Raw genomic sequence first — 26512 nt, forward strand, 5'->3', positions numbered from 1 at the left:
GAGTCTTTTCCAGATATCAAACAAGTGAAGGTGCTGGAGCCCCTGGGCAGGAGCAGACAGGCCCTTTTTTCCACTTTTAACAGCCTTTTGCACAGGGTTAAGGAGGATGGAGAGCAGCACCACTCCCAGAGGGAGCCCCTTGGCCAGCACATGTGTGAGTGATGGTGCCCCAGTCAGCTGAGGTGGGTGAGTGGGCCCGGAGCTCTGTCCTGCAGAGCTGCTCACCTGCCACTGCATCTGCCCTGGATTTCCTGCAGCACGGAGCTGCTCCCAGTTTCTGTGGATCACACCTGTGCTATCCCAGCTTGCTGTGGAGGGGATCACTTCTGTCAGTACTGAGGTATGTAGTCCTTTCCTTTCTCATGGGCTCACACCTTTTATTCCTTTTCCCCTGGCTCTCTCCACCATGTCGGTCACCCCTTTGAGCATTGCTGCTCCTCTGCTCTGGCTGCAGAGCCCCCTGCAGAGTCTGAGCTGAGATCTCAGCCTCCTTTCACTGAAATCCCTGGGCAGCGGGGTGCCCTCCTCTCCCTCCCACCCTCTGTATGGGCTGTGATGGTGAGCTCCTGAGCAAGGCAGTGAATGGTTAAATACTCCCTCCCATGAGAGTGTGTGAGACAGGGTCTGAGCCCCGCTGGGCGAGCAGCTCAGCAAACCCATGGGAAGATATCATCCCTGCACTTCACAGCCTGTGAAGGAACCTTGCACAAGGGAGCAAAATCTGACTGAGGAAGGATGAGATCTATTTCTAGAGTCCCAACGTGTCTATTGACTGCAATTATTTTTCACTCTCTGGCTTCTGTAGGCTGGACAGACCCAAGACAGGCAGGTCCTGTGTCACCTCAAGCAATAGGTGTTTCTAATAATTTGAACTGTTCACTCAGCTGCCTTGAGCCTGCTCTGAAGAAATGTGACATTTTCCATTCTCAGGGCACTGCAATGTACAATGGCTCTGTGAATGGGCTATATCAGCTGGTCTGGGAGCCCTTTGCAAGGGAGGAAGGCAAAACCTCTCTCCTCCCTCTTCCCAAACACCTTGGCAGCCCTCAGGGTGGGCAGAGGGGAGGCTGTCTGCAGCAGGGCAGGAACTGAGCAAGTGCAGAGGCTGTGACTGCAGCCCAGCAGCTCTGACAGGAAATCTGGAATCTCCTGCAGCACCCCCTGTGGCTTGTGCAGAGTTTGTCTGACCCTGGAGATACCCATCCTTGGCATAATGGGATGCAGTGCTCTGAGGCAGGATGAGTGATGTGAACCCTTCCTGCCTTGTATTGCCTCCTGTGCTGTAACCATGACAATTCAGAGTGCAGAGACAGCTGTGGCTTTGGTGGAAGGGGCTAGAGCAGAGCTCAGCCACCTGCTGGGAACCACTCACCCCTGGGCCACCTCCAGCAGCAGCAGCAGCAGCTCAGGGTTTGAGCAGGGCAGAAGTAGCAACAAAACCCAAAGATGCCATATTCACACCAGAAAGTGGAAACAACCCAGTGAGATTCAGGAAGATTATTATTCCTGCATGGCTGGAAATCCACCTAGAAGAATGGAAAGTAAAACCATATCTGGTTACTCACTGAAATTGTATGTTTACACAAATTTCAACCTCTCTGATATCTCATGATTCCTTGGTGCTGGGGAAATAGTTGCCATTTGCCTGTTTTATGGAGTTAAAAGTTCTCCAGAGCACCAGGTTTAGGCCAGCATCTGCTGTCTATGGGTAGAGAGATTGTTTCAGCAGCTACAGGTCACAACATCTTGCTCTGTCCTTGTATTTAGGCACAGGAAAAGAATGGGCCAGATTTTCAATCCAGGACTGACTTTGGAGACACACTAATACCCTGATAAAGACATCTCTAATTCTGCTGTTGTATGCATTTCAGTGATTGCCATCAACCTCTTTGGTAAGCCTCCTGTTGAAGGACCAGATAAATAGAAATATGGAGTTGGACACAAGGAGTGTGACCTCAGAACCAGCCTCTCCCCAGAAGAGTCCAGGGGAGGAAAAGATGGAGGTTGCTTCTGAACTGAGCAGCCCAGGGACTGACTGGCAGAGCAGGGACAGTGGGTTCTTTGAAAGAGGCATTAAAACAATGTTAAGCATCCGGAAATCAAAACGAAGTCTGAAGAAAGAGAGAGGGAAGGAAGATACTGCCACTTGGAATGCAAAAAGGCTTCTGCAAACACTCAGGAGCTACGAGGAGAGCAAGCCCACGACCTGTAATAGCGTGGAGAAGGTTGTTGAACTACGTGAGCCCATTGAAGCAAAACCTCTTTCAGGTAAGACACAAAACCACCAGTACCATTTTCCTGTCAGGATAAATGTAACATTAATTTACAGTGTGCAAGGCTTGGGCCCAGCAGAGGCGCTAAAGAACTGGGCACCCCTTGCATGTTGGTGTGTCACCCAGCCCAGCTGGGCAAGGCTCTGTCACTGAACATGCTGCTCTGTGGCCTCCCCTGCATTAGCTCAGCCATATCAGCAGCCAACCTACCAGCCTGTCAGTATGATACTGCCCAGGATCAGTCCCCAGGCTGCTGAGCACAGTTTGGGAACTGCTGGTCTGACAATACCTACAAGTGCAGTGTGCTATTGCCTGCATTGCTGTCCTGGACAATTTCTGCTCTTCAGCTCTCAGACTGATGGTCCTCCAGCTGTGCTCTGTAGGATGCTGCAAGGGCTAGAGGGGAAGAAAGATGGTTTGGCTCTGATTTGGCTTAGAAGCTCCACTTTGGTTCTTCATCTTAGAGATTGCCTTGCAAAGAGACTTCCACAGATATTTTGCTCTCTTGCGTTGACTTTCCACTTGTCCTCACAGCAGCAATGTTGCAAGTATTTGATTATGGTCTTCCTCAGGCTGGTTACTCTCATGTGTTTTGTCAGAATTTTATAGATAGGTCTCAGACAAATTATAACAATTCCTTTTAGCACAGCTCTCACCTTTCCCTCAGGTGTGAGCAGACTGCAATGACTTTGATAATGGTTTGAGCACTGCTGTCCTCCACCTTCTCAAGGCAGAGGTGCTACAATGCATTCACGTGGAGATAGACTGAGGTGAACACGACTTGGCTCTCCTCAGCCTAAATTTCTAGAAAGAAATTCTTGGTGTACTGCGTAGGGTGCCACAGGGATCAGATGCATGGGCTGACACTGCCTCACTGCTGTAATGTGCTCTACTGTGCTGGGAAGTGATTTACTGCTTTACACTGATACATTGTGAGCTTGGTAAGCTGGATCTGAGCCCATCTCATAAACTTGGCTAGTCTGATCTCCAAGGGTCAGAGAGGAGGAGTGGCAGAAAATGTTATCACAAGCTTTCTGATCTCCTGAAATAAACAAGCTGAGAAATTACACGAATAAGGCCCATTCTCTGCCCAATAGCTTGTGTTTGGCCTGGACTAGAGCAGCTCTGTCAGAAACACATCCCATCCTGAGATAATATGGCAAGTGATGGAGATTCCACCATGTGCATCATTAAGCTGCATAATAGTTAATTGCCTTTCAATTGTCTTCCTTCAACCACCAGCTGGCTGATATTGTATTGCTGAATTAAAGATCCATTTAGCACCCAACATCACCTCCCTGAATAATTATGCTAGATGGTGATTAAATGGTGTTTTCTCACTTTGATAAACAGAACAGAATGTATTTCTCTAGTCTCTCACTGCAAGCATTTGTGTAAACACAGGTTTTATATTAATTTATCTAGAAGAGACTAAGTTAATTGGTAGAATTTCTTTCTTTCTGAGTGCAGAAGCAACTGTAGCACCATGTAGGCACTCGAAGATCTATGTGTTCTGTGAGGCATCAATAGTTTGGTTATTTGGCATTTTTCTGTCTTCACAAAAATACTCTTATGCTACAAAGATCACGTGGTACATATGGCATAAAACCTGTGTGCAGATAAGCCTAAGGGCAGAAATGATGTGCTATGAACCAATCCTTCTCTGAGTACTCTCCAATTTTTCTGTATCATTTTGTATGTGTATGTCCCAGAAGCAGTGGCCACAAGTGCCTAAGGGACACCCTTTCCCTTCTCTTTAGTATTTTTCTTATGCCCAGTGTCAGAGTGGGATCTCCTGTTCAATGCATCTGTTAGGGAGATGGAGAGGGTGAGAGATTCCCAGGGTCTCTCAAAAGCTAACAGTGCTCTTGGATGTCCTCAACACAGGGCAAATACTTCTTATCTTACTGGTAAATAGGCAGTGGTTCTTGCAGGAGCAAGACTTTGCAAAACAAGTGGGAAACTCAGTAGACCTCAGCCACTTTGGGAGGAGCAGTATTGGGTGACTTCCCCCCAGCCAACACCAGCCCGTTCTGGCAGTGGGTGCCAAAAGCAAAGGAGGTGGAGAAACCCACGTGAGACCTGAGTACCAGAAGCACCACAGATCCAAAGGTTTAGATGGCTCTACAATGCCCATAACTCCCCAAACCACTGAGGGACAGCAGTGCTCAGCATTTGGGATAAAACATCACTGGTGTGAGGCAGTGCTTGGCACCTGTCTGCAAGATTACAGATAGGAGGCTCTCTCAGAGCCCTGGTATCTCTGAGAACAGGGTAGGCTGGGACCAGAGAGAGAGACCTAACCCAAGAGTTCAGGACACCCAAAGGGGTCTGTCCTGCTGTGTTCCTTCCCACTGCCCCTGCCAGAACCCTGGGCACTCTCCCTGCCCTCTTGGGCAGCACACTGAAATGTCCTTTCAGCCAGAGGTGCCTGAGCTGGGCTACACCACCAGGGCCAACACAGCAGCAGAGCTGTGCTGAGCACAGTGGTATGCAGGAAAACAAAGACACCCATACTAAAAGAAATCCTGCTGGTAAGGCATATCCTGAACCATTCCTGCTGCCTGTTCCATCTCATCTCCACACCAGCAGAGGGACAGAGCAAGAGGGGCAGAGTTCTATGCAGCCTGAGCCTCCAGTGTCCCTCTGTGCAGCCTTACCAGCCATTGCTTGAGGCCTTCCTGCAGAGCTATCAGCAGATTTTTTGATATTTCCTGTCTCTGTAACCAGCTGTTTAAGGATGTGGCTCAATTTGCAGTGATTGCTTTCCCACTGTTTTCCTCTCCTGTGTCCAAGAGGAGCTGGGGAGATCAGGGAGGCCCAGGGGCAGTCTCAGAGGCACTGCTGGAACCTGACTACTCTGAACAGGCCCCTGCAAGTCTCCCTGTCAGGCATCTTGTCCTGTTACCAACCTGTCAATAGCCTAATGCCTGCTCTGTTCCCCCTGTTTCTGCAGTAATGGAAATCAATGAACTTATTCAGAAAAGACAACTTTTGGAAGCATTTGCAAGTATCAAGCTAATGGAAGATGAGACCATCTCTGAATGGGATTCTGAGAAATACAGTGATAACCCCCAGGAGCTTGTACGGAAATCCAAGGATGTGGATTTGCTTTATAATTCCATCACAAATGCAATCAAGTCCATAGTGGAGGGAACACTGGAGGATCCCACTTTACAGCATACCATGCTGACCTCCATGGTGACTTTAATTGCCCTTGAAGAAGCAGCTCATTCCAGCACAGACAATGCTGCTCGTCCCGGCTCAGATTTGCTGGGCAGGCCCAGGAAGTGGAGGGAGCAATGGAGGGAAGCTATCAACGAGAGTGCAAGAAAAAGAGTTCTGATGGCACCCATGGCATCAAGGGAAGAAGCAACTTCTTGGCTTGATCTCCACTTACATTTCCTCCAGGAACACCTGAAGGAAGATTTACTGAAAATCAAGTCATCAGTAAAAAAATGCTATCCAGAGGAGTACCAGGTGTGTGACACATATGTGGAAGCTTTTCACAATGCCATTGCTTCACATTTGCAAGAACTCTCCCAGGGACCACTGGACTTCCAGGAGCTCTACACCTTGCTTAACTGGGTGGCCAACACCTACCACAGGTGAGCTGCTGTGATTGCCACACTGCCTCTGCCTCTTCTGGGGAGCCATGGGGCTGAGGGGTACTCCAAAAGCACCAGGCCATTTTCAGTTTTCCAAGCAAGCGAGATGCAGTGACTAGAGTAGAGCCAGATAGCAAATCTGTTAATAGGTGGGGACAAAGGTCTGTGGATAAAGCACTTAACTGCTTTTTACAGATCTACATCACCCCATTTTCCCCTGTCTCCTACCTGCTGTTCCCATGTGCCAGGAAGCTCCTCCCCGCATTTGATAAACCTGCTCTGATAAATGTGCTCCTTTCTGCATATATTTTGCAAGATTCAACAGCTGTTCAGTGACTTTTCCAGGCACAGGCAGGGGCCTGTGGGGGATGTCTTCTTCCTGTTTAATTAAAATTGTAATACATTTGGAAATGGGCCACATTAACCCCCATGCATGGGGTCAGTCCTCTAAAAGAGGAGTCAAGACATCATTGAGGGTAATTAGACATATGAAAACAAAGGCTCTGTCTCAGATGTGTCTGTTGGTTGAATGGGAGGGGTTTAAGACATAGCTCCCTGCAGTTCAGGGGTTCTGGAAAATGAACACGTGAAAACAGTTCTGTCAAAGCAAAATTGTGTCTGTCTGGAGCTGGCCTCCAGGTATGGTCTGAGCCAGATATTCAAGGAAGGGAGAAACACAAACCCATTGGCAGTCCTCAAATAAAACAAAGAAGAAGTGAAGACAGGAGTATCAGCACTGAGCCATACAGTGGGTCAAAATGGTCAGAAAGGAGGCAGTGACAGAGAGGGGCAAGCAGCAGCACACTGTTGCCCAGAACACCCCCAGCCTGGGGTAGCTTTTGGGTAAGAAACATTTCCATTGCAGGAGGTCTTTGTTTTGAACAGCCCTCAAGAGGTTTCTTCTGTGAACTTAACCCAGTTGCTCTTAAAACCCCACCTAGAGTGTGGTGATCATAGTGATGCATGTAACCCCCTCAGCATCACAAACCCCTGCAGTTCTCATCTGAAGGGAAATTCTTGCATGGCCCCACCCTGGCATTGCAGGAGAGCAAGGAAAAAAATGAGCTCCAGCAGCCAGGTTCTGTACCAAAGAAAAGCGCCCCTGCCGTATTTCTCTAAATTGCTTTGAAAGGGCTTATTGAGAGTTTGCAGTTGTTTGGGGCACTGCTTGCAGTCACCTGGCTGTTCTGGGCTATTTTCATTTGATTTTCCCATTCAAAAAAACTTCATTCTCTCTTGGAGTAAATAATCAAAAAGGAAGAGACTGACTGACCCAAACTCATTTTGATGTTACAATTCAAACAAATGGGGGGGAAAAAAACAATAAAGAGGTGGGAATAGGCCCCCTGAGCCTTGAGTACACACTTGTCCTTTCAGATGTGGTGGAGAGTCCATATTTAAATCTGTGTTCTCCTTTAAAAGGAGCAGCAGGCTCTGGTAGCAGCTGGGTTGTGCAATGCTCCACGTGTGGAGATTTTCCTTTCTGGGAAATCTGAACCATGACCACGGAACCATTGACTCCAGGACACTACCAGCAGGCTGGACTTATTTTATGCTGAGCAGTCACTCTGCAGCAGCCTAACCTTGTACATTACAGTCCTCACTTGTATCTGAACCTGGCTGTGGGCACAGTGCTGGTGTGGCAATGGGACCCCTTTCTGGTGGCTGAGCAAATGTGCAGGCTGTGTGTAGGACATTGCAGGCGTGTTCCTCCATTAACAAGATGACAGCTCAAACTTTAGGCCCCACCTTCATCAAGGGCACAAATATTTTCTTCCTTCTCTTTTCCACCTTCACTGCCCTGCAAGATGCGGTGCCTCCACAGTCTGTGGCGGGTTGTAGGAGTAGCACATTCAATTGTGCAGGCTAATAACATGTTTCCTGCCCCAGAGAGATGAACAAAGGCGCTCCCTCCCTTCCCCTGCTTCTGTGCTAATCAGCTGGCCTGATTACGTGTCAGTCCAGAGGAAAGCGAGCAGCAAAGTCTGGTGTCAGCTGAGCCCTCTCTGGAGTCAGACTCTGTAGCTGCACGTTCACCCACCACTTCCATCTGCAGGGGAACATGGCTCATGTCCCAGGCATGGCAGTGCCTTCCAGGTCCTGCTCTGCCACCTCCCCTGGATCAGGATAGTGCACAGAGACAAACCACAGGCTGACATGAGCTGTGATATGACACTGCAGGGGAGGCAGGGAGATGGACTAACTCCAAAGAAACACGCTACTACAGGAATTACCCTGAAAGGCATTTTGCAAGCTTCTAGTCAAATGAATCAGCTTCACGTTGTTTATTTTAAAAAGTAAATTCTCATAGCACTTTTCATGTCCAAACAACTCAGAAGTCTCATGATTTCTGAAGTGGGCTGGAACCTTAGATCATTTTGGGTTTGAATAATTAGGATTTTGAATAGAAAGGAAAGATTTTCTTGTTAAACCTTGAAAACAAGCGGCACATTTTAAGCTTTAAGTATATTTCTCATGGCTTAGTAATTATGTAGCTCATGCTGCATGAATATTCTATCAGTTTATTCACACTCTGAGGCATTACAATTTTTTCATTTGATTCTTTCCAGTGAATTCTTTCTGGGTCATCCTGAGCTCAAACCAGAGGTTAAGACAGAAAACCTGTCCTTGCTGCTAACACCAGCTGATTGGGATAAACTGAAAAATGACTACATTGCGTCTGCAAAGGTGAGAGTTTTGACCTAGTCCCCACATGCCCCCCAGGGAAGGTACAGGAGCCCCAGCCTCCCAGAAAGATGTTTTGGATGACTACATTGTGATTTCCAGCCCCACCAGGTGCTGAGTCCTACTGGCCCCACACAGAGTGGCCTGTACTCTAAAGCAAAATATTCCTGAATAGCACCTTGGGGACCCAAGCAGAGCCAACAGGATGTACCAGACCCACTCAGTATGGCAGACACTTATGAAAGGTCATCGCTGGGCTTCAGCAGACCGTACTTTGCATTGCAAAGTCAGGGGCAAAGGCATTTTAGCAGCTACTGTCCCTGTGTGGGATCTCCTCCAGCCCATGTGAGGTGTGCTACTGGCAGACTTTGGGCATCCCCACCAGAGAATACACTCATGGTTTGTGTCCTCTGATGAAGCCCCTTCCCCGTTGTCTTTCTGCAGTCCTTGTCTGGCACCCTGTGTAAGACTTTCCTGGCTCTTTGCTGGGCTCAGACATTTTGTTGCAAATCATTTCTGAATCAAGGCACAGCTCAAGGTGAGCTCAAGGTACCCAGCTGAATGAAATCAATATTGCTCCACCGTGCTGGTGAAAGATCACTTTGTTTCACCAGCAACAAGATTGATTTATCGGCCAGAACTGAACAGTGCTGCTCCCTGCCTGACTGGATGTACCCTGGAAAGCACTGGCTTGATCTTTAATCCTGACCTGGTACATTCCGTGTGCTGGAGGACTTTGCAATCAAACAAACAGCTGATCCACTGTTTCCCTGCCAGGAGAATGGCTCTCCTTTGATTGGGGAGTACCTTGCACACACAGAGCACAGCTCCTGTTTTCTCCTGAGGTCTGGAGCAAAGCCATGACTCTGCTCACCTTTCCATGCCCTTCGTGTGGCCGCACCCACCTGCTTAGGGAGCAAAATGCAGCGAGGTGCTGCACTTGTGTTTGCTTCATTATCCTGAGCTGCATGTTTCCTTCCTATGTTTAACATTTAGGAGAAAATCAAAAGTTGTTTTGGAAACATCCTGAGACTAGAGGTCACGGAGAAGTGGGAGAAGGAAGTTCATTTAGAAGAGAAGGAAAACCTCTACCACGCCTCACTCTCTTTTGATATTCAAACGGTATTTAATTAGCTGGGGGAAAGGGGGGGGGGAAGAGGGGGAGGTGTCTCTGTGGCTCCAGGGAAACTGGATCATTTCCTTCTGGGGTGGAGGTACCGCCTCCTGCGATAATTTATGTAAGTCACACACTGGCAGAATACATTAGAGCAGAAAATGCCGTTTATTACAACTTTTAGCTCTCCCGCTTGCCTTCTAGCTGCAAATTAAACCTGCTGTCAATTGTGTCAGCAACATAATAGGCAACTGATTTTAAAGTCCCTAAACCTCTTTGATTAGGCAGAAGAAAGAGAATTGAAAAAAAGGTGGAAAGAAAAGGTTTCTTTGAAAAAACCTTTGGCTTAAAGAGCAACTTTGTCCCAGGGCTGTGGAAGCCGGGGAAAGGCTGTAGGCAGTGACAGCCACTCCAATTTAAACAGTACAAAAAACAAAAGCCCCTACTAGCTTTAGGGACTACAGGCTAATAAAGGCAGGAGGGGTTTGGATTAATTCTCATCACTCAATTGGTTGAGTCACTTCAATTAAATAATACTAACAGAAAAAGAGAGGGAGAGAGAAAGAAAGAAAATCAAGGAGTTTTGCCCGCTGATGTGATTCTTTTTCCATAGAGGAATATGACACATTATGTGATCACAGGGAAGGCAGGTCTGAAATGGTTTAGCAGATGGATAGGAAGCCATGGGAAGTATCAGAGTAGGACTGCAACACACCTCAGTCCAGAAGTGCAGCTGAGGTTGTGGGAATGGGAATCTGGGAGGAGTTCCAGTGCAAACAAGAGTTCAGCCTGACCCTCTGTGCTGCCCTGGTATCACTCCTGAGAAGGGGGCTTGTGTGGGGCCTCAGAGATGGGTCTTATAGTCACCCTTATCATGGGCTCCTACACGGGACAAGCTCCCCTTGGGCTTTGGCTTGGGGGAATTCCAGCAATTCCCCCAAAAGAGGAGGATGACACCAGGACACGCCAGAGCTCCAGCCAACACTGCCTCTAACTCACACTCAGACAGCAGAAGGGCATGAGGCCATTGGGGTGAATGATAACATCACAAATCATTTGATGCTTCCTGGCCCATTCTGCATTATAATTTTTAAAACAACCAGAGATTAATGAAAACCTCCTGGCAACAAGTTGGCTGTTTGCCCCTTTGCTAGGTGAGCCATTCTTACCAGCCAAAGCTGCCTGAGATCCTTGGGATGGATGTTTCACCAGTGCTTGTACCACTCACTCGAGTTTCTTCATTCCCTTTTCTAGATCATCGGGCAGTTCGTGAAGTCATCTGGAGCTATCAGTGGAAGCCTGGAAAACAAAATGCTTGAGCTGTGCATGGCAGAGCTGCTTGAATTCGTACCAAGGTCATCACTGCTCTGGGCGGTACTTTCTTTCTAAATGAGTCCCACACTGGTAAAAAAACAGGGAAGAGGGCCAGGCACTGGACCAGACACTGGCACTGAGCAGGCACAAGTCTGCTCCTGGAAGAATTAGAGATCACAGTGAGCCCAGTAAAAAGCAAGCTGCAAAACAACTTGGAGGGAGTCATAAACAGACCCAGATGGGACTCTGTGAGCCCAGATATCTAATGTCAGAGGTCTGGGAAGTAGCTGCTACCTGGAAAGGGATCACTACAGTCCCATCCACCCAGGACTTTTGTGACATTGGATACTGATCACTTGCAGCTTCAGTCATGAGCAAGTACTGTTTATGGACCCCTCAGACCAAAAGCCTCTTTGCCCAAAAGGGTATCCTGGGATGAGTCCTGCTGAGTGGTTTTCTCTGGCTATGGGCATAAAAAAGGGCTGATGAGACCCTCTCTGCTATACCCTGGCAAAACACACAGCTGGGCTGCCTCCCGAGTCCCTTAAAATCTACCCAGTGCCCAAAGGAAATTGTTGAAATAATGTTTTTTCTTTTTTTCTTTGTTGTTTTTTCCCTTTTCTTTGTTCTCTTTTTTATTTTTTTCCTTATTTTTTTTCCTTTCCTTTTTTTTTTTTTTTTTTTTAATTTTAAATCAAAAACTGTGTCAAATGCAAGCTGGAGCAGCCAGGGCTCTCAGATGAAGGGAACACTGAAACTTAAGCTTTTACTTAAACAAACCTGAGATGCAAGTGGCTGGGGCCAGCTCAAGCAGGTTCCTTTACCGTAACAAAGAATGGGACCACCAGGCAAAGCCTGCCTGAGCACACAGCCCCCTGCCTTCAGCGTGGAGCTGGCTGTGAAACAGCTGTCAACCCCATGAAATTGGTGTTACAAAAAAAAACCCCAACCTAAAAGCCACAGTGAGGTTTTGCGGGGAGGGAAGGTAGGTGTGCTGCCCTATTCCTATACATCTTCTGTTATAAAATCAGCCCTGTGTTTTCAAAAGGCACATAATATATTGCCCCAAAAGCCAGTAAAATGAAGGCTCAGACTTATAAGCCTGTGTACCACACCTGCAATTAAACCCTCAGCATGAAGAAAAGTCAGAGATTTGGCCTCCCAACATCCCTGGCATCTCTCCAAAAGTGCTGCACACCTGCTCAAGCGAGCACATCCTAAACCCACAATTATCTGCCATCTATTCCCTCCACTGCACACACTTGTTATGACAGCTGGAAAAAACTTGTCTGCATACAGAGGGGACAGGTTGGGCCAGCCACAGGTGTCTCCTGACACCACCATGTACAAAGAAGACAGGGCATTCTCAGTGCCCCACCGTTAATGACACCTGGCTGCATTTTCCTACAGGTTTGAGCAGGAGTTCATGGCGTGGAGCACTGCCCAGGACAGCCCCATCTTTGTGCCCCACCTTGTTGCCTACATCAACAGCTTCCATGACCTGGTGTAAGTCTGCTCCCCCTGAGCCACTTTTCTGGGGTCTGGGGGTGGCAGGATCTAGAAAGGAAAGACCAAGCTCTCCTTGAGGTGCCCTGGTGGGTGCACAGCCTCCACAGAGGGAAATCCTCACAGGAGGATTTCCCCCAAGGGATGCAAATAAAAGCCACAAGGGTGAAGAGACAGTAATATGGATGGATGCAGTGGCATCTTTGCTGAAGTCCAGGGGCTTATCAGCATCTGGGGATATCTTTGCCATGCAGATGTGATGCTTTTGTTTGTCAGCCCGGCAAAACACTACAGGATTAGTGCGTGGGCTCTGGCCATCGGAAAGATTAGGGTGTGATTTCCAGCCCCTGCTGCTGCACCGCTCCGGCAGAGATGCATATGCCAAGAATTACTCAGGGGATGGAGGGGATTTCGTGTTGGGTCTCGCAGGAGCCGACGGCTCCATCTGCAGGGAGCACTACCGCCAGCAAGTCTCTAGATGGCACGGTCTCTCCAGCAATGCTCACCTCGCCGAGGAAATGGCTTTCCCTGCCTCCTGCTGCCCCTGCGGGACTTTGCTGCCCCTTCCCTGCTGGGCAATGGAGAGGGGCTGAAGGGAGACGACAGCCCCAGGCAGGGAGCTAGAAGTGTTTGGGTGATGGGTTTATTCCTGAGTCAAGTTAAACATTCCTCAGCCTGGGGTGATGACTTGTGGGGCAGAGGTAGGTGTCCTAACAGCACAATTCTTTTGGATGCTGGACCCAGACTTCAGGTGTTTAACCGGAGTTACAGTCTTGAGCTCCAGCCTGGGATGACAGGGATGGTGTTGGGTGCCTTGCAGTCCTGCCAGCACAGCCTCAGACAGATAAATCTGGGCAGTGACAGGAACCTGCTGTTCTCTGTGGTTACAGCAGTGGATGTGGCACATCCAGGGATGCTCAGGCATCACAGATGATGCCCTTTTTTTGTGGTGGTGCTGCCTCAGTTCCCCTCCTCACCAACACTGAGCATGTTACAGTGGGACAGGGATGGAAACTGAGAAGAAAGCCAGGAGGTCACAATGCCCCTAAAGCACACACACACACACACACACACATTGGGAATTTCATCAACCTCTCAGAAGTTTTCTTTCTCGTAAGATGAAACATTGCAGAAGTATGCACTGTCCTTAGGAAATTCCACAGGTTACCATCCCAGCTGATGCTGACAGACATTGTGTGGAGTAAATCAGACAGGCTCTGGGGGACACAGGGTCAGCAGCTTTCCCTTCTCTGGCTTTATTATTTACTTTTCCCCCACACCCCTCAGTTCTCTCCCAGGTACCTGGAAATCATTTTGCAGAGATGTTGCTCAAGTGAAAAAGCAACTGGCCTACACAACTGCTCTGTATGGCTGCACTGTCACTGAACCTGATGAGGAAATCTGAGGGGGTTTTTAACCACAGTTACTCATCTATGATTAATTTTCAGTGTACAGGATTGTGCAAAAAGAGCCATTACTTTGACTCACTAAGTGTTTCCAAGAGGAAGTAGTAGAAACACAAGTTTATTTAAAAGTAATATCCAACATGCCAATCCAGATAAGATGCTTAGGGCCATGTAATAGTTTACATTTTAACATTAACTCATTGGTGATCTCTGTCTCTCTGTAGGTCAGGGTTGGAAACAGCATTTAAAGTCGATACTGATGAACTACAGAAGATTTTGGCAGCTCTGACAAGGAACTTCACAAATATTTTTTTAACAAAATTAAGAACAAAAACACAGGTAAGAAGATCTTGGCCACATTATTTCCTCATTATAAGGTTTATGTGCAGCAGATGAGGGTCACTGCCCTTCCCTTGTCTCACCAACTAAACCTCATTTTGCAGCACATGACATTATGGCCCTTCCAAAATGTATTTAACACCTGTGGAAATCCCCCTTAAAAAGCAACACTTCCAGCATCCTGGGAATTTTTTGCTATGAGCAATGAAACATTTTTCAAGTTGTTAATAGCAATTAAAAGAAAAGGATATTTAGCAGCTTCCAGTCTCTCAGGCAAAGCAGTGGGGAAAATTTTATGTGAAGTGAAGCACGGGAGAAGCCAGCTGAACACCACCAATGGGACACTTTTCTTTCTATCAAATCATTTGGATTTTTCAGGACTTTGACTTACTGATTCATAGACCTACCATCACAGCCTGTCAGAAACCTCTTCAGATAGGACAGAATTCATTCTGGTAGGGGTGATTTTTCCAGGCTGTTCCCATGGTGACAAAAGACTTATTGTTCCAGAATGAGAATGCTAAAGGTCTTGTATCAACTGATAAAACTCTGATAAAATTTGGCTTGTGTTAAGTAGTCTAAAAGACAATGTGCTGCAATTAAGTTTGTGCTTCTCAGGTGCTATAGATGAACCTTCCTGCCCTCAGCCAGTAGGGGTCTGCTAGCTCCAGCTGGTATTATAGAAGAGATGGGGGAAATCAAGCCTTTGGTCCCACCCCTTTTCACTTATCCTAATTCACTTTCTAAATCCCCAAACATAACTTCCAGAAACTAGGACAGTCAGGGAATTTCTCCAACCTAAGCCAAGCCCTCCTGGCCAAGGGGACTTTCCAGTGACTGCAGATCTTGTCTTGGAGCCTAAGCAGCAGATGAGGAAAGGCCCTGAGCCAAGGCATTGAGCAAGAGAGCTGAAATGTCGTGAGAACTGAGAGAGGCCGAGTCAAAGCATTTCTAATCAGCTCTCAGGCAGGCTGGGAGCACAGCAAGGGGGGAGGTAATTGGGAAGGAGATTGCCAGGAGTCTAAAGACAGAGATCATGAGAGCTAGGAAGAGAAAAGGGGACATGTCAAAGAAAGGATATTTTGCATTTGACCTTTAGGGAAGGGTCTTCCAGGTGCCAGAAGTCTTTAGCAGATATTGCTGTTTCTATATGAAGGTACATTAGCTCTCGGGACCCAACAAAGGAAAAGAACCTGTTAAGGACACTTGGTCAGAGTACCTTGTACCCAGGACAGATGGGAAACAGCACCATCACTCCCATGCTATCCCTAACCATGAGACATAAAGCTGGAGATGCTCCCAGCTGCCATTCCCCCTACCACCACATCAGAGCAAGGAGCAGAAGGAAAATCACAGCAAGACTTCATGCAGGTCTGCAGGAGTACAGAGAGCCTCCTAGAAGGACTGTGAACACAAAGAGCTTGATTTCCTTATGGAGAAGGCTCTAGAGGTGATGGATTACTGGGCTAATTTCCAAGATATTCACTACCAAGTGAATTTTTGTTTCCATGTAACAGTGGCATACATGGTTGCCCACCACAGCCTGTTCTAGTCATGCCTGAGTTGCTTGTGATTAACATTCTTATCTCTTTCTTGCCCAATATATTAGAAAAACACATTTATTTACCTAAAGAAATAGAGTTGGTGGATCAGAAGGTATCACAGAGCAAGGAAATGAGGTATTCTAAATAAGCCTTTAATGCCAAAACATCTCCTGCTCAGAGTGTGATGCTTCTCTCTGTACTGAGATGCCTACAGGAAGGGGAGACATGGGTGTGAATTCCCTGGGGTGGAAAGAGAAACCCAGCCTGCTCCTCGTGTGCCTTCATGCAGAGGGGGTGCTCTGTGCTTTCAGTTTGAGCCTGAGATCAGGTGTATAGCTGGGTGCCCTCAGCTAGGGCATCGTCAGCTACTCTGAACATACCCATGCCATCAGTGAGTTGCTCTTTTTTCAGCCACTCCTTAAGAAAATCCTGACCAAGAACTGGATTTTGGCGACGGAAAGGCCGGAGACTCTGGCGTCGGCTGTCTCGCAGTTCTCTGAGCACCTGCAGCACATGAGGGAGCCTCTGGGGCAGGTAGGCAGCCAGTCCCACACCTGGGCACAGGAATGCTGAGGGGCCACACCATCATTTTCTGTGCTGTGGTAAGACCTGCAGACTCCTCTGCAACAGTGGTTGCTCTTTATAACTCTGAGGGCTGCAGATATGAGTGAGTGTGTGCTGATGGTGTGCTGCCTTCCTGTATCTCCTCCATGCCCTCAGGTGCTGCCAAAGTCCTGAGGGCTTTCCCTGCCTTCTCTCACTGCCTTGGTCTTGAATGAACAAAAAAACCCATGAGGTTTGCTTCTTTTTAACCAGGAATTTCTACATGAAGTTCATAAATATGTGGTGAAGGAATATGTCACACAGATCATCAAACCCAGATGGAAAATGAATGGGGACACACGTCAGCAAGTGAGCAGAAAGATGAGCCAGGAAGCTGCAATCATTCACAATGCACTCATTGATCAGGTATGGGAGTTGTCTCCTGGCATCCCCTGGCTGCCCCACTCCCAGAGGTGCAATTTTCCCACTTGGCTTCACAGAGACCAGACAGCAGGCTCTTGAGGAGGACAAGCCTCAAGAAATATCGAAGTGTTGAAAAGAGAGTGAGCAGGGTGTGCTGCAGGTTCATGGTGTGGGTTTCCAGCCTGGCAGCCTCTCTGAATTGGCAGCTTGTGCATGTTCAGCCAGCAGCTCTCTGATGGCAGCACCTGGTGTTCCCAGGGAGCTTTGCACAGGGTGGTTCATGTGCTGTAGGATCACACTCATCCTGTGGCAACTTCTTCCTGGGCCTGTTCCCTCAGGCCATGGGATGCACTTTGTCACCAAAGGATCCCTGCCCTGGTACAGCTCATGGAGTTGAGCTGTACCAGGGCAGGGATCCTTTGGTGACAAGGATCCCTGCCTTGTCATCTGGGTACACAGCCTGTGTACAGTAGGGTGAGGGGAAAAAGTGGTGGCAGTCTGAGAGTTTTGTAGCTGGACAACTGTTACAACCCAGCCATGAAGGTGGGGTAACTGAGGTTCCTGTCCATAAATCCCTTGGGCCAGATTAGAGTGGCACAACACTGAATAACTGGTGTGAGACAGATAGATAGATAGATAGATAGATAGATAGATAGATAGATAGATAGATAGATAGACAGACAGATAGATAGATAGACAGACAGACAGACAGACAGATAGATAGATAGATAGATAGATAGATGGATGGATGTCTGTGTGTGTGTATATGGCTGGTTTATTTTAAAACAATTTGATTACAATGGAAAGGAGGTATGTCGCCATTTTGGTTATTACCTATAGTAATATAACATTATAAAAGTATAAAAATATCACTTTAGAAAATATATAAGGAAAAGAAAGAAAAAGGCAGATAGGAGGGAGAAGGTATCACCACCTGTAGATATAGCAACAAGACTTGATTGTTGCAGTTTACGGGTCTGTTGGTCAAAAACAGTGATTGCAGTTGGTTGAGTCATTAACCTTTAATATTTCCATCTCTCACAGCAACAGTTTGGGGTTTTCAGGGAAATCAAAGTTGAATTAATTGGATTTTGTGGAAAGTCAGGCTTCCAGGGCACTAAATCCCACCTCAGAGATGAGGCACATGAAACTATCAGGCAGCAGGAGTGCAGTGCTGGCATCCACTGCTATGCTGGACCACAGCCACAATGCCCTGCTCAGGGTCTGGCTTGCTTGGGTGCTCATGGGAATGGGGAAGTGCAGGGTCAGGTCTGGGAGAGCCCCCAGGGGTGGCTTGCCATTGCCACCCAGTACCCTGCTGCCTGCCTGAGGCAACCTGTCCTGCCTGCACCAGTCCTGGCTCACCCCAGTACATCCCACTGCCCTGCTCTGGCCGAAGGGAAAAAGGCATTTAGCAGGTGCTGATGTCCCTGATGTCCCCATGTGATTCTTTGTCCACAGGGCTCCAAAGCTGACTGGCTCCTCCCTGTCATATACCACATTGCCAATATCATTGGGGAGAAGAAAAAAGACAAGATCAAGTCATATGTCAAGGAGTTGTGCCAGGACTATCCAGATATCAGGTACGTGAAGTGGCAGATGCCAGGACTGTTGGGCTCCATCCCAAACAGCACCAGCTTTTCCTGCGCCTCGGATGAGCTCTTCAGCTTCTGTTTGTGGGTAGCCACACATTAGAGATCAAGATGCCAGCAACAGTGGGAATCCCAACTTATTTTTCTCTCTTTATGGCTGCATACTTATTTTTTTTCCCTGTGTGCTGTATCATATAATACACACAAATTACCTTCAAAGCCTTTTCATCTTAGAATGGAATGGAATAGAATAGAACAGAATAGAACTATTTCAGTCTATTAGGAAGGGAGTTACAGTGATAATCCAGTCCAACTTCCTGATCACTTCAGGCCTGACCAAAAGTTAATGTATTAAATTATTAAAGGCCTGTTAATGTAAATTATCCAAATGCCTCTTGAGCACTGACAGGCCTGGGACATCAACTACCTCTCTAGGAAGCCTGCTCCAGCACCTCATTTTAAAAATGCTTCATAATGTCAAGTCTAGAGCTCTCCTGAAACAGTTTTGCACCATCCCCATGCATTAAATCACTGAATTCCATTTTATTGCTCTAAATGAACCTTATTTCACAGTGAAGCTCCAGTTTGTTTTCCACTGCATTACCAGTATCAGCCCTGTTTGCAAATTTGCAGGCTCCAGATTTAGAGCAAACAGTTTGTCTCCTGTTCCCAGGCCCAGACCTCAAACCGTGGCAACCATTGACACAGTTCAGCTGCAATTTCTGAAACGGCCTCAACACAACCATTAAATTTTGGAATAAATTACAAATTCTTTCTTTTGTACTTTCCATTTTCTTTCCAAGGCTGCATCTGGAAAATTTAAAACTCCTGGAAAAGTAAAGAAAGTGACTAGCTCTGTGCATGGCTAAGCAGCTGCAAATCAGAAGTTACCTTCTCTTCTACAGCTCTTCTTTCAAACACTGTGAATGAATATCAGTAGTACAGACTGCAATAAATTCCATTTCATCAGAGTAATTTCATAAAAAACAAAAAACCACAACAAAAAGCACCAAAAGCTTCAGCACTGGATGACATTTATGCAATCAAAATAATCCATAAGATTTAACTAATTGCTAGAATATTGTAGTGGAGCCTCAAATATTGAGAAAAAAGATCACATTAAATATACTCCCCAAAACTGAGACTCAAATATTTTCATAACTAGATTTAAATTGGGTGGTTCAGGTATTCTTCAAGCTTATCTGTGTGAGGGAATTCAAGACATGGAAATGTAAAGGAACAATTGTTCCTGAGCAATTACCTAGGTGACCATACCAATCTTACAAAAAAAGATAGGTACAAACAAAAAACCAAACAAAACAAAGCAAATAAATAAACCCCAATAAGGGTTTAATCCCAGTGGCCAGACTAAGCTGAATGAGGCATGCCTGTTCTGGGAAGGGTGGGGGAGGTAAATGACGGCTAATCATCAACAATGGTTATTTGAAAACCAATTTCCAGTCAGAAAAGCCATTTACAAGGCTGTGATTTGTGCTACTTTTTCATCATTAGCCTCAGATCCAAGCCAGGTTTTAAGACTTGTCCTCTTGGTTTATTTAATTTCTGCTTTTCCATTATTGAGTAACATTATTTTAACAATGAAGTTCGGAAAACGTGGCGGAACCTGCTGGACCTGCATTACTTCCTGTTCAGGTCCCTGTTAATTTTTCCCCTGAGCTCTCAGAGACATTATAAATTTGAATACACTGAGATTACTGGAACAGGGTATGTTTTCAAGTTGGCTTTCCAGTTCTAATCTAATTAGTACCTATCAGCTTCCTAAATATTAGCACTTCCATTACTCATCTCAAAATAATCATTACACAAAAGGTCCACAGCCACACTGGAAAACACGCAAAGGGTATCATGGCTGTGGAGAGAGAGGAGGAAATTCCCTGCAGCACCAGCAGCAGGAGGCTGTCCCACCAGTGTGGTGTGGCAGGAGCTGCTGCTCGCTGGTTTATTACCTCCAGAGGCTGCAGACTCCCATCCTGGTGGCTCCTCCAGTGTGGTGAGGGGTCAGTCCCTGGCACTTTGCTATAGCCTTGCTCTGTCTCCAGCACAGCTGCTGGTTGCTCACAACAACCACTTGCTCTGGGCTGGTTTTGCTGGTGAGATCTGAGCCAGGTCTTGTTTGGTTTCTGCAGGAAGGAGCACATCCTGGCCATCCTGGCGCTCCGGGGGCTGGGGCGCACCAGGAGAGCAGCGATTTTTCAGCAAGTGTGCCATGCACAGGAGAGCTCCAGTGAAGGGAAGGGCGGCACACTCTTTGCTGAAATTGATGTTCCAGTAATCTGCAGCTGCTTCTAACACAGGACCAAAGTCAGCATCCTGCCTCCTCCTACACTGCCTCTACACATGATCCAAAATCTGCTAACCCACCTTGCTCCTCTGCAAACCCAGATTTTTGACTGCTGTGGAGAAAGGAGTAGTTTCCTGAACTTGCTACCCCAAGTTCAGAACCCAAAGATAACAAATGCACCAAGACATCAACCTCCTGTAAGAGCTCCTGGGCAGCAGCTCCAGCCCTGCCACGGTGTCCACCTCATGTTCCGTATGGATTCTATTGCTAGGAGGCTGCTCCACTATTTGGTACAAGATTAAATATACTTTCAAAGAACAGGAGAGAACCAAAAGCAGTTCACTCAGAGCTATATTAAGGCCTCAGCCCTATATTAAGGCTTGGACTGTGCTCTGCATAATTATATAGCAGCAGAGCAAGAGCCTCCCTCATAATTAGTGCCCATGAGCCACCAAGGGGCAGAGCTTGGGCAGGGATGTGGTAGGACCCAATTTTTATTTCCTCCCCCGCAAACCAGCTGGCTGAGCTGGCATGACACAAGGTCATGACGCTGTGACCTGAGGCTAGAAACCACAACCTGCTTGGGGAGGAAAACATCGGGTAACCAAACCCCACGGCCAGGACCCACAGCACATGGAATGCTCTCCCCTCCAGGGTGGCCCGCATGGCCCCTCTGGCCTTTCAGCAGATTCTCCTCAGTCAAGGGCTGCCTTGCCAAAGTCCTGTTGGACTGAAGATCTGTTCATGCCATCACATCTCCACGTGTATAGACACGTCTGGATCGGAGATGCCATGTGGAGGGAGGCTCCAAGTTCTCCTTGACTTGGGGAAAATGCCACCATGCCTCCAGTCCATTTTCATATGTGTTCAAATGCATTTTAATAAATCTGTTACAGTCTGACTGCAGTAGGAAACCAAATGTGAGGTGGACAGACAGCACTACAGATGAGATCCTCATCTGGTATAAACCAGCATCATCCCATTGATGGGCATGATCACTACAGGGTTAACTCCATGAAGGATCCAAAGCATTACATCCAGCATCTGCAGGGAAGACTGAGAGAATCATTCAGCAGCCTGAAGCTGTATAAATCTGATTTTATTTAATTCAATTTATCCTTTAGGTTGCCCTCCACAGGATTTAATCTAAGACTTTACAGAGATGTGTTTATGACCTACTAAACTGATAAATGTGGACATGGCATAGACTTGAACACTATTTTTTCTGGCAGCAGAGCTTATGGCATCAGCAGTGCGTCTCTTTTGTTTTCTTTGCTTTGGGTTGCATGAGTATCAATTTCAGCCTGGGTGAGCAGCAGGCACTGGTGGCAGGCCAAGGGAAAAGTTCTGATGGATAAAGAAGCACAAAGTGCACCTTTAATTCACAATCATCATATGAAAATTTTTCTAAGGAAGACTTGTTACCTCCACAGTCAAGATAAGGTGTTTTTCTAAAGATGGCTTTGAAATATCAGGTATAAATTGAGAGCCTGAAGCAGGAAATCCTGGGTGGAATTTCTACCCTGCACCACTCTTCAATACATCTCACGACAATTCCCACAAACGCTCAGCTTGGTGACTCCCTGTATTTGCTATGCAGAAGGAGAAGTAAAGTATCATCTGAGTCTCCCATTAGGTGTGCAGAACACATGAACACTTTGGAGTTCCCCTCCCCTGAGCTGGGGAAATGGTGCAAGCAAGGAGCCCTGTGATTACACCTACCCCCATGGGTCTGTGAGCTACATTCCCCTTCCCAGCAGCAGGGAAGGGCATCAGTGCTGAGAGACTTACATTTATTGTTAGAAGGATTGACTGAGTGGGAGAGATACAAAGAGGATTTTGAATTTTTCAAGCTAGGCCTGAGATTTCTAAAGCTGCACTCCTGGAGTGCCAGATTTGAGGCACTAAAGCCTCAGTGAGAGATTTTGTGCATCAGAAATTTCCCTCTACCGCATATGCATCTCTCATCCAAGCACCTCATGCAAGGCAGCTGTGGCATTTTCCCAAGGGCATTATTTAAATGTATACTGTGGTTTTCAATCATATTATTTTACTGGCAGACCTCCACAAAGCCACTGCCTTTCCTCAGGCCCCAGCTGCCTGTCCCTGGGATTAGATAAGGTGCTCGGTTTCCGTTTCCTAATAAATGCAAGTTGCTCCCCTGAAGTCATAGAGGAAAGCTGGGCACAATGTCTGCCTTTTGTCACAGCCTCTCCTGGGAAACTCAGATCCTGCAGCCTGGCATCCTGTGAGTGAGTGCCAGGCGCACAGACAGCTTCCTCTGGGAGCTGCTGCTCTCTGGCTGTTGCTCTTGAGCAAACCAGTTTAAGGTTAACCCCATTACGTCAAGGCCATGGTTCAGCCCTGCCCCAACAGCTGTGCAAGTGGAGAGGGGGCTCCGGGATAGGTGAGGAGCAGAGGGATGCTTGGTCTGGGCTGCAGAGCAGACCCTGGAGCCAGCTGAGCAAGGAAAAAGGAAGGGATGGGCTTTCCAAAATGAGCTGCTGCTGTCCACAGCTGTCTTCTGTGGAAGACCCAGTGTTCATTACAGCCATATTTCACATTCCAAAAAAAAAAAAAAAAAAAAAAGAAGAAAGGCCCCTCCCAGGGCTTTTAAACGTGGAATATGTGTGTCTCTTGTAGGAAAGTGCCAAGAAGCTCAATTATTACCCTGTTAATTCCTTCTGCTTGTGGTTTCTCTGTGAAGAAAAACACCATCATCCCTATTTCTATCCCAGCACAAAGTTACATTCCCTTCATGACACTCTTCTCACTTTTACCCCAAATGGCCCAAGCTACTATATGCATATGCATCTCTGGTGAATAATGCTGTCTCAAAAGCATCAAACTAAATGAAAAAGGCAAACTCTCTCCAGACTTAGCTTCTCAGGAGTGAATGTTGCATTTCGGGGGGAGGGGAGGCAGATCTGGCACAGGTGACAGTGCTGTGTGGGTGGTGAAAAATGTTTTGTTTTTATTGTTTCAGAAGTCTCTGATGTTTCACAATACTTTTTTTCTGGTTTGGGGTGAAAAGCAAAGGTCAGTGACAGCGGTCAGGGAGCATGAGCTGGCATTTGCCATCTGAGACCAGCCATCAGATGCCACCATTTCACCAGTTTTGCTCTGTGAGGTTGTTCTTTCCTGGAAGAAAGATATGGGAAAGAGACTCGAAGCAAGAAAGGAAAAGTACCAAGAGTACCAAGTACCAGTGAATGCCCAGGAGGCTGTCCCTCAGCTAGGGATCATAATCAATCAGTCAAAATATTCCTGAAAAGAGCCTTTTAGTGCAGCACCACTGTAAAGTTTAGCTCCTTGTCATGTGGTATCTTTCCGAAATTATCTCCCAGTTGGTTTAAAATATTAAGGATGATCAGTAAGAAGAGGAATGATGTATTGCATCCACTTTACAGGCTGGGTGATGTGACCTGACACTACCCCAAAACACACAGCTGAGATGACAAGAGGTGCCAGGGCATTATTATCTCAGTTGTATTAGTTTAAGGCTTCACTGCTTTAGTAGTTATATATCACTCTTCTCCCAAGCAGCAGAGGTTAGCAAACATTTATCTTCTATATTTTGCATCTTTCTTCAGGAAATCTTGTTTTGGTTGGATTTACTGCCCCAAAGCCAGTCATTTTGGTTCTTTGGTACTGGACAGATACAGGAATGCTCTGCTCAGCATCACTGTGCATTTGCATTCCTTGAGGACAATTTTATGTAATACTGCTAATGACACCTGACATTACTACTGGGATTGGCCCACTTCCCCCATGAAACCTGAGCAAGAGAGCAGTCAGGCTGCTGGAGCATTGATTTAAAATATTTGCTATCACTGTTACAACAAAAAGACAGTACTGGGAAAAGGTGAAGGCTGATGTACATTAATGGGTTGAAAAAGTGGATTAACTTTTAAAAAACTACTAGAACATTCTCTAGTCCCAGCTTGAGGACACAGAGTGCACAAACTTTGCCTGCCTCCCTTGATCCCTGTCACACAGAGTACTGCAAATACTCTTCTAGTGTAGTACTCTCAACTTGTATTTGTAAATTCATATGACACCATTAGAATACATTTTCCCAGAAAAGAATATGTAAGGCACAGAAAACTCCAGAAAAAGTCTGTTGTAGTATTTCTGCCATCTTCATACTACCTGAAAGTCTTGAATTGTCAGTGTAAGGCTTTCCTGCAAGCTGCACAGAGATTGTAGCTGTTTCTAAATGAGGCAGAAAGAGTGAAGGGCAGATTAAATGTGAGCACCTAAGTCCCAAGACATTTGACCAGGCATAGTTTATGTTTGGCCAGGCATGAAATTGTGCTTGGCAGCATGAGTAGGCCCATTGCCTGAGCTCCATAATGAGTGTGGCACTGGGGACATGCCATGGCTTTGCTAGGGGATGCAGGATTATGCCTTGGTTCCCAGGATTGTGGGAAGACTGGCGCCAGGCAAGACAGACCTGCTTTTGTGTGAACACTGCAGAAGTGCAGAAAAAGCAAACCAAGCCAGAAGACAGAAAGGGGGCTGCACTCAGCCCCAGGGAAGGGGATGGCAAACTACAGCTGGGAAAGAGAGGCTGAGAATCAGAAGAAAGCCCAGAAAACAGGAATGATTTCACAAGCTGCATTCATAGACAATGAGAGCTTTGCTTAATATTGGTTAGTGCTGAGCAGTGGCCTTCAACTTTTTTCTGTCTATGGACTAAGGAAGTATTTCCAGGGGTGCCACAGACTACAGATGTGACAATTGTCTTCCAGTTGGTTAAAAAATGGCTGCAAAAGGGAAGGAATGTGCTCCTCTCCATTTTCTGTGGAGGTCAGGCATAGAGAAGCTTCTACCAAAGTAAGCAGACCCACGTTAGCAGCAAAACCACCACTACTGCTGGCAGGGCCGGACTGCTGAGGCCACCATGTGATCCCTACCACCAGGGGCTTTTACAGAATCATAGAATGGTTAGAATTGGAAGGGATGCCAAAGATCAACTCATTCCAACCCACCTGCCATGAACAGGGACACCTTCCACAAGACCAGGCTCCTATCCAACAGTACTTCCTGGTGAAGCACATCATGGGTAATCACAGAACTGAAATGAAGGGAAAATCAAACTAATCACACAAGTCCAGCACCTTGAGCAAGGCACAAAGTGCTGGGAATCATTTCCTCAGTGAGGGAGCTCACAACTTTTCAATACTTTTTTCCAAAACTTGGGGGAAAAATATTTCCCAAAAGAACTGAACTATGAATAGAAGCTCATTGAGTGGGTAAGAGGCAATCATGGAATTAATCATCAGGGATTCATGAGGCAGCACAAGGCCAAAAGTCTGGTGGCTTTCGTCTCTAAAAGCACGTCATGCACTCACGGACTGTCATCTTCCCCTCATGGCCCCAGCTGGAGCTCAGGAATGCATTTCTCATGCTTTCGTTTTGAGAGCTCTTCAAACAAAAGGGCCTTGAGCCTCCAAAGCACCAGCAAAAGCCCACTGTGCCTCTTTCCCTCAGTGATCTCAAGGCTGAATCCACCCTGTGCCTTGCTAAGCAGCTGTTAGTCACCCTCTGAAACAAAGACCATTCCTGGGATGACGGAAGCGCTGTCTGCGAGCAGACTTGGAGAGAAACAAAAGCCCAAAATCCAGCTCAAAGGCTGGATTTGCCTGTGGTAAGATGTTGTCCCAGCAAGCTCCGGAAGGAGTTGTTATTTGGAAGCACCACATGGAATTCCACATGTGACATTTCAGCACTGCCTGCAGGGAGGAGGTTGAACCTGAACACACAATTTCCTCTGCTTTTGGCCCTCACCCTTGGGTCTGGGATTTCTCATTTCCACCAAAATGCCTTTTGCAAGTGATTAAATACTAAGACAGCTCAA

The 26512-nt window shown here is 46.8% G+C and overlaps 1 protein-coding gene across 3 annotated transcripts; it reads left to right on the top strand.

Annotated features, from left to right (window-relative positions):
* On the top strand, positions 1-26512 carry EXOC3L4 (exocyst complex component 3 like 4). 3 transcript variants are annotated; one of them, XM_009101728.4, is made up of 12 exons: positions 1-340; positions 1872-2268; positions 5230-5881; positions 8452-8569; positions 9563-9688; positions 10935-11035; positions 12405-12500; positions 14131-14245; positions 16201-16323; positions 16606-16758; positions 18217-18338; positions 20495-26512. In XM_009101728.4, exons 2-12 carry the CDS (start codon positions 1929-1931, stop codon positions 20655-20657), a joined length of 2109 nt encoding a protein of 702 aa, XP_009099976.1. In that variant the 5' UTR covers positions 1-340; positions 1872-1928; the 3' UTR covers positions 20658-26512. The 3 variants fall into 3 exon arrangements, with proteins under 3 accessions (XP_009099976.1, XP_018762750.1, XP_018762749.1); XM_018907205.3 differs by lacking the exon at positions 20495-26512 and adding an exon at positions 19151-19762; XM_018907204.3 differs by lacking the exon at positions 20495-26512 and adding an exon at positions 19021-19130.

The sequence above is a fragment of the Serinus canaria genome, chromosome 5 (assembly GCF_022539315.1).
Source record: "Serinus canaria isolate serCan28SL12 chromosome 5, serCan2020, whole genome shotgun sequence".
NCBI classification, from domain to species: Eukaryota; Metazoa; Chordata; class Aves; order Passeriformes; family Fringillidae; genus Serinus; species Serinus canaria.

What these genes read in the sequence shown, in the direction of transcription:
- EXOC3L4 (XM_009101728.4), top strand. Translation starts at nt 1,929, where the DNA reads ATGGAGTTGGACACAAGGAGTGTGACCTCAGAACCAGCCTCTCCCCAG. An exon ending in AATTAAGAACAAAAACACAG is followed by an intron (nt 14,246 to 16,200) that starts GTAAGAAGATCT and finishes CTCTTTTTTCAG; the next exon opens with CCACTCCTTAAGAAAATCCT. An exon ending in CAGGACTATCCAGATATCAG is followed by an intron (nt 18,339 to 20,494) that starts GTACGTGAAGTG and finishes TGGTTTCTGCAG; the next exon opens with GAAGGAGCACATCCTGGCCA.